The sequence below is a fragment of the Cervus canadensis genome, chromosome X (genome assembly GCF_019320065.1).
Source record: "Cervus canadensis isolate Bull #8, Minnesota chromosome X, ASM1932006v1, whole genome shotgun sequence".
Lineage (NCBI taxonomy): Eukaryota > Metazoa > Chordata > Mammalia > Artiodactyla > Cervidae > Cervus > Cervus canadensis.
In genome coordinates, this window is record NC_057419.1 from 10937284 (window position 1) to 10951393 (window position 14110).

Below are 14110 nucleotides of genomic sequence, written 5' to 3' on the forward strand. Positions count from 1 at the left end.
GGAAGATCCCACATGCCAAGGGACACATAAGCCCAGGAGCCACAACTCCTGAATCTCACGCCCTCGAGAACCTGTGCTCGGCAAGATGAGAAGCCACCTCCTGAGAAGCCCGCACACCACAAGTAGTAGCCCCTGCTGGCCACGACTAGAGAAGGCCCTGTCCAGCAACAGAGACTCAGGCATGGCCCACAAGAAAGAAATCAACTTAAATCAAAAAGTGCCCCCTGCCCCTCACCTAACCTGGAAATCTGCTCAGCGGCCTGAGTGAGATAAGAACAAACTCTTCGTGTCCTTAATCAAAAACGCAATGCCGCGTTGTTTTCGCAACAATAGTGTGCTGTGACATTCCTTGCTGATGCCTTTTCCAGTCTTCCGTCTTCATGAGATAACTTTTCTTCCTTGATTCTTCTTCCGATGACGAGCTGCCTCTTACATTTCATATGAGCGTGGCCCCTCAGCCAAGGGCAGCTGCAGTTAGGTCATCCTTGGCGTCTTCCTCTGTCGAGTGTTATGTCTCCAAGCTCATCGGAGAACAGCGTCCAGTTCCAGAGGATGAGCACGCGTTCCTGGCTTCGTGTTGGCCTGAGCCTTGTCACTTCCACTTAAGGGTGATTCAACAGGCAGTTCTGGTACATGACATCATTGAGCAGAAGTCATGTCCAAACGCTGGCCGGCAAGCCTCCTGGGAAAGAGATGGATGGGAAAAAGACTTTAGATTTGGAAATGGTTCCGCTGCACAAGCTATTGCATCAAACCGCTTATTCAACCTACACCTGAGAGTCTTTGAAAGAGATTGAGTCGAGTGGGCCTCGGAAGGTTAAAATCGGCTATTGGCCGCAGTGTGTAACACTCTCTCTCAATTGGTGTGGACAGATACTAAGTAGAAGAAACGCCAGAGGCTGGCACAGTTTAAACATAAGTGAGCTGACGTGTTTATGCGACTCACTGGATAACATGATACAACAGATGACTTCCAAATCCTGACTTTTAAACTCTCTCCATATGTGTGAGCAGTTCAGGACGTCCAATATTTCAAGTAACCCTTCACTGACTCTTCTCGTAAAGCAAAACGTCATTCTGTGAAGTAAATTATCCATCTATCTCTCTCTCGATAAACTTTGGTTTTGTTCCCCTGTGTTTAATTTCCTCGAGGAAGAGCCGCTTCAGAAATTAGCTTGATTTTATTAAACTCGAAATTACTTCCCATGTTGGAAGGATCACAGCTTTTTCTGTATATGGCAAAGAGGCGAAAATCTTTCCTTGTGTAAAGAACTGTAATTTGAAAGATGATTATATTGATGCTATTAGATCAGTCATCCGAGTAATGCAGCTTGCAGATCCTACATCGAAAGCCCTCCCCATGGGCCCACTGTCATGCGTCCAGTTGGAACACATGCACGTGCATTTGTTTATATTTGCACATGATGTTATCTGTGAAAATATGGTTGGTGATTGGTGATGATCTCATAAATGCTCAGAACTTTTCCGCACAGAGTATAACCCTCTCGTTGGGATTAGACGTGTGGAGATACTGCCAAACAGCATGGGTTTACAGGCCCTATCCGCTGGTCAGTGTGAAGAACTCACATGCTTGGTTTATTCAAACCGAAAGAGGGGAAGACGCCTGAACTGGCCAGCTGGCACAAATTATACTTGGAGCAACATTTCTCTCCCGCTCATCCAAACAAAATAGGCTCACAGCTCATTCGTTCGTTGTTTTACTGTGTCCATCAAGATCTAGTCTAGTACCGGACTCACTGAGAAACACCCTTCACGGGTGTCTTGTGATTTGTAGGTTGCTGAATTTTTCATTCTGTCCTTTTCGAATCTCTTTAGGACTCTGCCTGAAGTTGTCCTCTTGAGGTGGATATTTCACTGTTCTTGTTTAGGATTTAAATCCCGTAGTTTCATTAGGGGCTCACAGTTTTCTCTAAGACTTTTGGCACGGATCTCAAATAGCATAAAATCAGTTGGTTTCCAAAAACAGGTGTTTGTTGTTGAGCAGTCGCTAAGTTGTGTCCGACTCTTTGTGACCCCATGGACCGCAGCACTCCAGGCTCCTCTGTCCTTCACCATCTCCTGGAGCTTGCTCAGATTCGTGTCCATTGAGTTGATGGTGCTATCTGGCCATCTCATCCTCTGTCATACCCTTCTCCTCCCACCCTCAATCTTTCCCAGCATCAGGGTCTTTTCCAGTGAGTCAGTTCTTCACATCAGGTGGCCAAAGGATTGGAGTTTCAGCTTCAGCATCAGTCCTTCCAATGAATATTCAGGACTGGTTTCTTTTAAGATGGACTGGTTGGATCTCCTTGCAGTCTAAGGGGACTCTCAAGAGTCTTCTCCAACACCACAGTTCCAAAGCATCATTTCTTCAGTGCTCAACCTTCTTTATGGGCATAAATACATACATATTCTGTCTAAGTCTTCCCTGTTAAGTTACATCTATGTCTGTATGCATGTATCTCTGCTCAAAGAAATACTTAAAACCAAATACTGGGTCACTTGTGTTTAAATACTTGCAAACGGCTTTATTGTAAGTGTGACTTAATTACATTATCTTCACTAAATATCCTGGTAAGGCTCAATTCAGTGGCACGGATTGGGTCTAGGATCACCAGACATAGACTTGACACACTCACACTACACGGATTTTATACTGTCTATATTTTGTGCAAATGTGGACTTGCCAAAATTATTAAAAAAAAACAAAACACAACAGCACCTCTCTCCCCTGCTTTGCGCTTTCGAGGACTTGCCATCACACATAGGGCAAACATCAGGTGGCTTTGGGCTTCCTTCCTGGCTCAGATGGTGAAGAATGGTACCTACAATGCAGGATACCTGGGTTCAGCCCCTGGGTTGGCAAGATTCCCTGGAGAAGAATAGCTATCCCCAGTGTTCTTGCCTGGAGAACTCCATGGACAGAGGAGACTGGCGGGCTGCAGTCCATAGGGTTGCAGAGAGTCGGACACGACTGAGCGACTAAGACTTCACGTCAGGCATGTGGGTATTGTGTGAGTTTTGAGAATCAGGAAAGCCTGTTGTGTGATCTTGCTTCTGCAGCATCCCTGTTCCCATCTCGCCCCCCACCCCCTCATACTATGTCTCACATCAGTTTCACCCTCAGAATCCCAAGCACTAGATGGAAATAACCATCCACCGGAAGGCTCCTGGGATGTGTGAATCAGGTTATTTCCTGTCTGTGCAATCCCGTTCCTATTCCTTTCTTGGCGAGACCCTACGAAACACAGACGCCCAATCCCCTGGCCCTGTCTAGGAGCCTCTGAGCCAAGTCACTCTCCCCTCTGACTTCCCGGAATATCTCATACCTCGACATGTCAGTGCGTCTGTCCCTCCTTATTAACAGCTGTTCACGGCAGGGCCGGAATTTCAGGTAGACTTACACCTTGGGGTCTGTGCCTGCAGGTCTGTTGTTGTTGTTCTGTGGCTCAGTCGTGTTGGGCTCTTGCGAGCCCATGGACTGTAGCCCACCAGGCTCCTCTGTCCATGGGATCTCCCCAGTTCCTCCTTCAAGGAATCTTCCCCACCCAGGGGTTGAACCCGCGTCTCCTGTATTGGCCGGCGGGTTCTTTACCGCTGAGCCACCAGGCTGCATTTCCACTGGTACTGTGTTAAAATCAGCTGAACGATATGCTTGATTGAATCGTCCAGCTGCAAGCCGTACGAACTGGAAGAGAAGTCAGTGGTGCTGACTTCTCACGTGGAAGTTTGCCTGCCATGAAATACGCCCAAATAGATCGTAATCACGTTAGATCTGTCATGCTTTAATTTCGATTAAGCCTGTATATTGCACTGAGTGTTACGCAGTTGAACGGTAATGAAATCCAAAAAAAGCTACCTGCTGTATTATAGCTCTAGGTTTTTTTTTGTTTAATACAAATATATATATATATAAAGTTATAACTATACCTACGGGCAGGGCTCTTGCATGAGTCATGGGTCTTATCAGCAACCGGCCAGTGGCTGTGATCCGAGGGACTCACAGAACAGTCTCCACAAAGAATACATTTTCTCTGTGTAATGGGATTCCCACCAACAGCTTTGATGCTTTCTGAGTCCATACCTGGCTTCTTGTAAAATTCACCCAGCCATCGTGACCTTATTAAATAGAGTCAGAAGCTGAAAGCGTGGGGTTCCGTTCAGGACTTTTGGACGAAAGAATTTTTCACTTTTTTTTTTTTTTTTTAAATACTGTGGACTAAGTCCATAAACTGGCAGATTACTCGGACGCTTAAAATGGAGACCTGTGAAAGCAGAGGTGCTGGAGTTCGACGGGAAGGCCCCTTCCGTCGTGAGCACGCAGGGTACGCGATGGGTGGATGGCGGTCCTTGTGGGTGGTGGCCAGCATGGCAACTCCCCCAGATGCCTTTGGGTGATCATGGAGACGACTCTCTGCAACCCTATGCCTCCTTCATATACAACATGGAAAACCACCAGCTGCAGACCTGCCTCTTGATTTTCCCTGCATCAGAGAGAGAGTCGGGGAGTTGTCTAAGGAAGGCACTCCCAGAAAATGTCGTTTTCTGGGAGTGGGGGAAAAAAAAAATCTTACTATGTTGTGTATAAAGCACAGAATAATACAGAAAATAAATAGATACAAGGATATTCGTGGTATTAGAATTTCATTTTTTCTTAAACTCCCTAACTATCCCTTCCCCCATTCTTCTCCCACCCTGGGAACCATAAGGTTATTACAGAGTATTGAGCAGAGTTCCCTGGGCTGTCCAGCAGGTCCTTGCTGGTTCTCCATGTGAAATATAGCAGTGTGTCCATGTCCATTTCCATCCCAAATTCCCTGTCTTCCCTGCTACAGTTCCCACAGGAATTGTGAGTTCATTCATTCTCTATGTCTGTGAGCTTGTTTCTGTTTCAGAAAGAAGTTCGCTTGTATCATTTCTTTTTAGACTGCTTGGGTAACGGCTGTCATACGATATTTCTCCTTCTCTGTCTAACCTACTTCAATCAGTGTGACAATGTCTCGGTCCATCCATCTTGCTGCAGATGGATCATTTCCTTCTTTTTGATGGCCCAGTAATATTCCCTTGTGTATATATGTACCACATCTCCTTGATCCATTCCTCTGTCGATGACCATTTAGGTTGCATCCGTGTCCTGGCTGTTGTGAATAGTTCTGCAGTGAACACTGGGGTGTGTGTATGTTTTTGAATCATGTTCCCCCTCCCCTGGATATATGCCCAGGAGTGGGATTGGAAGACTATAGTCAATCATGGGGTGTTGATTAGGGGGGAAAAAAAAAAGTTTCAGAAATCTCCTTAGAGGGTCACAGTGGAAAAAAAACCTTTTCTTTGCTGGATGATATATAGCGGGGTGGGGCAAGGCTTGATGGCAGAGAAGAGGAGGTAGGGGGGAGACGGCCACCTGCTGGGAGCGGTTGGACTGATGGAGAAATCAGAGAGAAGGCAGTATGCGTGCCGCCCTCCTAGAATGAGCATGGAGCCAGTGGAGCGTGCAGTTCTGAACTAACGTAGATGAGGACATTTTTGTCTTTCTTCTCGTTGCCTCCACGGGTAACCTCTTAAGGACCTTTTCCCAACCCTTGAAGACGTGTTGACCATGTTGCAAACTTCCCACGCATTGGCAGTTATGGGAACAAGTCCTCATTTTTGTGATGAAGTCTCGTTTGTCTCGTGTGGCAAGGTCCCTCCCGCTTTCGTGTTTGGGTGCAACCCCGAGTGTCTCTTGTTCCTGCAGCCGGTGACCACGGGGCATGCAGAGGGAAGGGTGTGGGATTTCACTCTTCTCTCTGCTTGCATCTTTTCCAAGTCGGCCTTTTGCAGGTGGGGAGCAGGAAAGGGAGAAAGGATTTTATTTATTTATTCAGTGCTTTTGGTTTGGATACAGACATGTAACTCTGCATTAAATAAAGTATTAGTTATGAGGGGGAGAAACTCCACCATTTCGATATATAAAATTGTCCATTCGCTCTTTTTTTAATGATTTAGGCCAACTGACCTCACTATGAATTTTCAAGTCCGGTTTTCGGGAACCTTCATTTTGTTACCAGGAAGTGTCTCAGCCCGTGGGCAGGGGCCTATAGATTCTACATTGCCGTAATAAAATTGTTCAACTAGAGCCCAGCCAAGTAAACTTCTTTTAAAAATTATTCAGTCTGACACATGCATGCGTGCTAAGTCGCTTCAGTCATGGGGTCTGTGCGACCCCGTGGACTGTAGCACATCAGGCTCCTCTGTCCTCGGGATTCTCTAGGCAAGAATATTGGAGTGGGTTGCCATTTCCTTCTCTGACACATAGGGTATGTCTTCCTCGGGGAAAATAAAAGTGTTGTCTCTTGTGTCCTGCAAAGGAAGTTAGGGCCCCATTCTAAACTAGCCCACCCTGCTCTACTGGGCGTGCGGAAGGTCGGGTTTGGAGTCTCCGATCTTGTAACTCCACTTCCATACGCTGTCCCTTTTAGGCAGCCCTCCCTTAAGAACCCAGCTCCTCTCAGCCTGACTCTCAGATCTCTTCGGAGCCCTCCGCCCCAGCAGTACCCAATGTAACCCTCCCGTGTGTTACACAAAACTTGCCTTGACAACAACCCGCTCTCTCCTAGCCACCATTTATCTGCCGTTTGCCAAGCAGCCTTTAATCTTCTTCACAGAGGGTGTTTGTATTTACTCCCGGCTTCTTCCAGAAAAGCCACTGTGTTCCCGAGTTGGCAGCAGGACCTCTGAGAGGCCCCGGATGGGCGCCTCCGATCGCAGACGGAGGACAGCTGAGCGCCGTTGTAGGCATGCGGTCAGGGAGGGGACTGCAGTCCCCCTGGCGTTGCTCACCTCCCACCATGGCCTGGAGCTCTTTCTCTGTGGGAGCACTTGCTCCCGGAGGCTCCGTTTGGGTCATCTTGTGGCTCAGCTGGTAAAGAATCTGCCTGCAATGCCGGAGACCTGGGTTTGATCCCTGGGTCGGGAAGATCCCCTGCAGAAGGGATAGGCTACCCACTCCACTCTTCTTGGGCTTCCCTGGCGGCTCAGCTGGTAAAGAGTCCACCTGCAATGCGGGAGACCTGGGTTCCCTCCCTGGGTTGGGAAGATCCTTGGAGAAGGGATAGGCTACCCACTCCGGTATTCTGGTCTGGAGAATTCCATGGACTGTGTAGTCCATGGGGTCGCCAAGAGTCAGACACGACTGAGAGACTTTCTCTTTCAGGCCTTTCCCAGTGAGATGCAAATCCACAGAGGGAGCCTGTGCATCTCACTGGGAGAGGGGTTGGGGTAATAAGATGACACGTGTATGCCCTTGTCTTTCTTCTCAGTGACTTGTTCCATAGGAAACTCTGTTTTGTATTTCTGCAAGTAAAGACAGCCTGCAAAAAAAAAAAAAACTCTTGATTTTGAGGAGGTAGAAATGAATTGTTACAGATGGAAAAAAGAAAAAAAGAGACATTTTCTTTAGAGAAAAAGACATTTTACTTCCAAATATAAACTGATTCTCCTTTTTCTAATGAAAAAGAGAAAAAAAAATGTAGACAGAACAACCAAACTGCCACCGTCCACCTCACTTACCCTCTGGGAACACCTTCCAGGGCTGTGATCGTGGTGGACACACAGCCAAAGAGTTGTGTCTGATTACAGCGGGAGGGAGGGCTTAGCGGACCCTCAGCATTCTCCTCAAGAGTCCTCACTAATCACATCCGGTTTCTTTGAGATCATGATATGGGAGAGGCCACGCTTGGAGAGACACGACCAACCATGTGGTGGACATGCTGCAGCTCAGACGGGTTCTTAAATGCACACGTTGAACTAGACAGACACTGCCTGAAATTGTTCTCATTAGGAACCTGCCAAGCTTGCCTGTTGATGGGATATAGGGGTTATCTAAGTTTCACTGAAGTGTTTATTTCTTTAATGAGGTGTGTGTGTGTGTGTGTGTTTACCGTTATTCAATTTTTTAATCTCTCTGATGTTATGGCAGAGGGTATTGCCTCTGTTAGATTGCATCACCGACTCGATGGACATGAGTTTCGTGTTGGGTGGCATCACCGACTCAACGGACGTGAGGGTGAGCAAGGTCCGGGAGTTGGTGACGGACAGGGAAGCCTGACGGTGCTGCAGTCTGTGGGGTCACAAAGAGTCGGACACGACTGAGCGAGTGAACTGAACTGATTGCCTCTGTATTGCAAATCGTTCCCATTGGCAGATTGTCTGCCAATTAGCGGGTCATCTTCCAGGGGCACTATTCAAAGAGGTATACATCTCCATTTGAAGGGAAAAAAGCTCTACGTTAGAGACTAAGAAAACAAAAGATATAAAGTAAAAACAAACAAACAAACAAAAAAACACACGAGATGTAAACTACTGCTGAGGCTTTGTCCCTCTCCTGTTTTGCAGGTATTCTGGCTCTGACAGGGTCTTCCTCCCCCCAGCTCTCTGGAAAATTTCACATTCTGGGCACCTCCTCTTCGGACAAGGGTGTCTTGTGTCTTCGAGTCCAGTTGGAGAGCCTGGCAGGCAAACAACACAGGCTATTCAGTCCCGGAGCCGCTTTACACATGCACGGCCGAAGCCAAGGCCAAGGCGTCGTCATCATCCCAGACGTGCTGTTTCACAGGCAGCCTGGCCCAGTTCAGAAGCGGCGATCGGGTCCGCGAAAGGTAGGATGTGGACACGTGTTTCCCGTCAGTACGTCCGCCTCTGCTCACAATGCTACCTCTCTGGTTGCCGTTCCATCATCCAGATGGATGTTTCATAGGAGGATGTGTGATTTGGTCCAGCTGGAGCTCTCCCGGGGGGCCAGCGGTGGCGTCACCTGCCCGGGTGGTCCCGCTGGGTCTCAGCTGGGGCTGGGGCCACTGCCAAGCTTGACACAGACCCTCTTCACTGACTCCCAGGCCCCCCAGGCGGCCTCCCTGGACTGGCACACCCCCCCACCCCCGCCCCTCCGATTGCAGAAGAAACTCTGGAACTCTGCTGTGATGGCCAGCCAGAGACTTTTTTCAATAGCCATTATGCCCTGAGCAATGGCCCGTCTTCACAAGAGTTCTTTGAGACTGTGGTCAAAGGTGCCAGAGAGATACCCCTTTCAGTGGCCACGTAAATCAAAGCCATGCAGATGACGCTGATTTGAGGTGGATCGTGGGGACCAGGAACAACATGGAGTAGAAGAGGGTGGGTGCTGAGGCTGAGTGAGTGGGAAATAACTGGTGGGTTCTGATCCCTGGGTCGGGAAGACCCCATGGAGAAGGGATAGGGCACCCACTCCAGTATTCTTGGGCTTCACTGGTGGCCCAGCTGGTAAAGAATCCACCTGCAAGGTGGGAGACCTGGGTTTGATCCCTGGATTGGGAAGATTCCCCTGGAGAAGGGAAAGGCTACCTACTCCAGGATTCTGGCCTGGAGAATCCCATGGACTCTATAAGTCTGTGTGGTCACAAAGGGTCAGACACGACTGAGCGACTTTCTCTTTCGCTTTCACTTTCTGTCCAGGAGGCAGAAGTTGGTCCAGGCACAGGGCTGTCTTCTGGGCCTCGGTGCTTAGATGCCTGGAGGTCTGCTTTTTTTTTTTTTTTTTTTTGGTGTAGCATATAGGATCTCAGTTCCCCGATCAGGGCTTGAACTCACATCCCCTGCATTGGAACCACAGAGTCTCAACCACTGGACGGCCAGGGAATGCCCCCAGAATCCCCCAGGGCTGCTTTTACAAAAACTGAGCATTCATCCGGCCTCCATTGCCCAAAGTAGAGAAAACAAAAGTCACATCTAAAGCCTGACCCACACTCAGTCGTTTCTCCTTTCCCAGCCTATTTATGAAAGTGAAAGTCTCTCAGTCATGTCCCATTCTTTGTGACCTCATGGACGATACAGTCCATGGAATTCTCCAGGCCAGAATACTGGAGTGGGTAGCATTTCCCTTCTCCAGGGGGATCTTCCCAACCCAGGGATCAAACCCTGGTCTCCCACACTGCAGGCAGATTCTTTATCAGCTGAGCCACAAGGGAAGCCCAAACGTGGGTAGCCTATCCCTTCTCCAGCGGTTCTTTAGTTATCTCTATTTTGCCCTTTTCCTTTGTTCCAACAACAGTGTCACCTTTATTCTATTTAAATTGTACCTTAGAATTCAGTGCCAGACATAAGGCTGGTAGGATCATGAAATTAAATAGTAAGTTATCCAAGTTGATTTTCCATTATGTCTTAACCTGTACTTGGAATGCAATTTTAAATACGTTCTCCTTCCCAAAAGTTATCAGAAAATTTATCGTTTACCCATCCTGATGGTAGGTAATTTATGAGTGAAAGTGCAGGTCGTTCCGTCGTGTCTGACTCTCTGCGACCCCCTGGACTCTACACTCCATGGAATTCTCCAGGCCAGAATACTGGAGTGGGCAGCTGTTCCCACCTTCAGGGGATCTTCCCAACCCAGGAAGGGAACCCAGGTCTCCCACATTGCAGGTGGATTCCTTACCAGCTGAGCCGCCAGGGAAGCCCAAGAATACTGGGGTTTGGCGTGTAGGGTCTAGTTCCCCGACCAGGGATCGAACCTGGCCCAGCTTTATTGCGAACATGGAGTCTTAGCCCCTGGACCACTGGGGACATCCTTAGTTCTGCCTGTTTGATTCCTATCAACAAAACCAAAAGAAGAAGATGCAACTCCTAACCGACATCTGAGTTTTTCATGGCACCAAAATCCACGTGCTATGCCTGCTCTGCAAGGCTCAGTACGGTTTCCTATAAAGAGTCAGGAAGGCAGCACATCAGGCCTTGTGACCTGATTTCAACCGCTCAACTCTGCTGGCCTAGCAAGTAAGCATTCAGAGATCTGTGACATGTAAGTAGATGCGTGTGCCTCTGTTCCAGTAAAACTTTATTTATAACACTAGGTGGGATTCCATGTATCCCTAATGGATGGTTATCCATTCCCTACAGGATACCATAATTTTTCTCCAACAAAATACACATTTTTGTCCCCTTCGGATCTGTCCATATTTTCCATCTTTGCATCATGCTGCTGTGTGGAGAGTGGGTCTTACCCCCCCACCCCCCAGTGATGTTCCTTATAAACCCCCAAATGTGAAACTACCTTTAAAAGCTTCTGCTGTCAGCATCCTCCCTGGAAAGGTTAGTCTTTTTTTCTTAATTAGTTTTTAATTGGAGGATAATTGCTTTGCAATGTTTTGGTGGTTTCTGCCCTAGGACAAGCTGAATCAGCCGTCTTATGTCAGAAATGTATCATCCTGTTCCAAATTGCCTCTTAAACAGACTGTGTTGTGGTTTTATTCGGGGAAGGGGGGGCCTCCAGGCGTGGTTCTGGGAGAGATCAGAGAACTGGCGAGCTCCTGAAAATATGTGTTTATTGCAAACGCACGGTGAGCTAGTCAGTCATGTCCAGGATTCAGAACAGAAAGAGGCTACTGTTGGAGCAGAGATTCTCTCAGGAAAAGATGAAAGAGGTTTTGTGTCTGTAGCAACTAAGAACGAGAGAAGCCATCAGTCTTGTCTGCAGCTATCGTGATGGAAAGAGCGAGGTATGCAGCTCCTTTTGATGTGAATAAACACAGTTTTGTAGACTTCCATAATTCAGGGAGGTGTTCGGATTAGCCCATTTTCAGCTCATAGGTTGTGCATGATGAGATTCAAGCTTTGGCTGCAAGGTAAACCTCCTCCTCCTCCAGGATGACAGGAAGTGGCCGACAAGGCTCATTGTGAACCGTGTTTGTCTGTGTATCAGCGTTGTGTCTCCTCCAAGGGCAGGAGAATGTTCTTCTGCTCGATGATGTTGTAGACACCTACGATGAAACATGAGGGGACCTGATTCTGCAAATCAGATTTAGATGTGAAATCAGAAAGTCCAGGGAGAACTAGTCCCATTACCGTGTGTGTCCAAAAGTGGAACGTCCTACTGGGTTCCTGATTTTTTTCCTTCAGTTGATCCTAATTGGTATCAAATAACCATTGTTATTTCTTTCAGTTGGCTCATTTAGTTTAACACCCACTGCTGAGAACCAAGTGTTCTCTGAGGCAGTGGTCGGTAACCTTTTTGATATCAAGGACTGGTTTCGTGGAAGACAGTTTTTTCACAGTCTGGGGAGACGAAGATGGTTTGGGGATGATTCAAGCACGTTACATTTATTGTGCCCGTTATTTGTATTATCATTAACACAGCTCAACCTCAGATCATCAGGCATTAGGTCTTGGAGACTGCGGACCCCTGCTCTATGGCATGCAAACGCCTATTCATTAAATTCAGTTACGCCACAGTGAGTCTTGATGCTGTTGTTCATTCACTTAAGTCGTGTCCTACTCTCTGCGACCCCACGGACAGCAGCACACCAGGCTCCTCTGTCCTTCACTATCTCCTGGAGTTTGTTCAAACTCATGTCCATTGAGGCAGTGATGCCATCCAGCCATCTTACCTTCTGTCCCTCACTTCTCCTCCTGCCTTCAATCTTTCCCAGCATCAGGGTCTTTTCCAAGGACTCTGTTCTTCGCATCAGGTGGCCAAAGTATTGGGGTTTCAGCATCAGCATCAGTCCTTCCAATGAGTCTTCAGGACTGATTTCCTTTAGGATGGACTTCTGGGATCTCCTTGCAGTCCAGGGGACTCTCAAGAGTCTTCTCCAAAACCACAGTTCAAAAGCATCAATTCTTCGGTGCTCAGCTTTCTTTATAGTCCAACTCTCACATCCATACATGACTACTAGAAAAACCATAGCCTTGACTAGATGGACCTTTGTTGGCAAAGTGATGTCTCTGTTTTTTAATATGCTATCTAGGTTGGTCATAGCTTTTCTTCCAAGGAGCAAGCGTGTTTCAATTTCATGGCTGCAGCCACCATCTGCAGTGATTTTGGAGCCCAAGAAAATAAATTGCTCGAGGTCACTGATTTGACTCAAACAATTCAACTTTGTGAACCTAGATCTGTAAACTTTTATCATAGTGAAGAGAATTCCTGGGCCTGCATCACAGATCTTGGCGTGTCAGACAACAGTGAAAACCCAGGGAAGCAAAGAGCTCTGTGCTGCTGGTCCAGAAGAGTTGATTAAAGAGTTGATTTCAAGGAGGCTGAAGTCGCTATTGAAAAGTGTATCAGTTAGCTGTCGCCGTGTAACAAGTTAACCACACGCGGAATTGCTTCAAACATGCTTGTGACCTCGTAGTTTCTGTGGGTCCAGAGTCTGGACGTGACCTGGCTGGGTCCTCTGCTGGGGTCTCACGTGGCTCCAGTCAAGGTATGTGCTGGGCTGTGTTGTCATCTGGAAGCTTGAGTGGAGAAGGAGCCACTTCTGAGCTCCCGCCGGCTGTTGGGGGGAATCCAATTCCTGGTGCTTGTAGCGTTCATGGCAGAACTGATAGGGTAGACGGAAGCGTGCAGGGAACCTCGTGGTGTGACCTCAGAAAGAACGCTGCTCACCACTCTTTCGGTGAGCAGATGATGGGGGGAGAGTTGGAGTTACTGCTTCAGCCCCGGAATTGGTGGTAATTTGTTGCTCAGCAGGAGACCTCACAGACATAAGAACCAGGGTAAAAATGAAAAGCAGTTGGTGGTGAAAATAGGAACACGTAACGGGATCTGTGTCAATGTGATTTACATAAATATGAAACACATATGAAAGTACAGCTTTCATAAAGACAGATGAGTAAATAGCACACGTGAAACATACTACAGATCGTGAACAGGACGGGAGAGAGAATTGGGCTGAGCAGTAGTGATGGAAGGGGACATATGACAAAGAGCAGAGCATCTTTACGTGGACCACTGGTGAGGAGACCCCGTGGTCTGACCCATGTGGGATATAATTTACTCAGCCTTCCCCAGCAGGGCTTCCCTGGTAGCTCAGCTGGTAAAGAATCTGCCTGCAGTGCAGCAGACCCCGGTTCCATTCCCGGGTCGGGAAGATCCCCTGCAGAAGGGAAAGGCTACCCACTCCGGCATTCTTCGGCTTCCCTTGTGGCTCAGCTGGTAAAGAATCCGCCTGCAATGTGGGAGACCTGTGTTTGTTCCCTGGGGTTGGGAAGATCCCCTGGAGAAGGGGACTGCTACCCACTCCAGTATTCTGGCCTGGAGAATTCCATGGACTGTATAGTCCACTGGGTCGCAAAGAGTCAGACACGACTTGAACGACTTTCACTT

General features: G+C 47.9%; 1 protein-coding gene across 2 annotated transcripts in view; it reads left to right on the forward strand.

Annotated features, from left to right (window-relative positions):
• Positions 1 to 14110, forward strand: part of LOC122434556 — a 456430-nt gene that overhangs the window by 263624 nt on the left and 178696 nt on the right. For both annotated transcript variants that reach the window (XR_006267400.1, XM_043458055.1), the window contains one exon: positions 8374 to 8636. Coding sequence is in view for 1 of the 2 variants with exons in the window: in XM_043458055.1 (XP_043313990.1) it covers positions 8374 to 8636 (263 nt within the window). In the remaining variant the exon portion in view is untranslated. The remainder of the gene's footprint in view (positions 1 to 8373; positions 8637 to 14110) is intronic.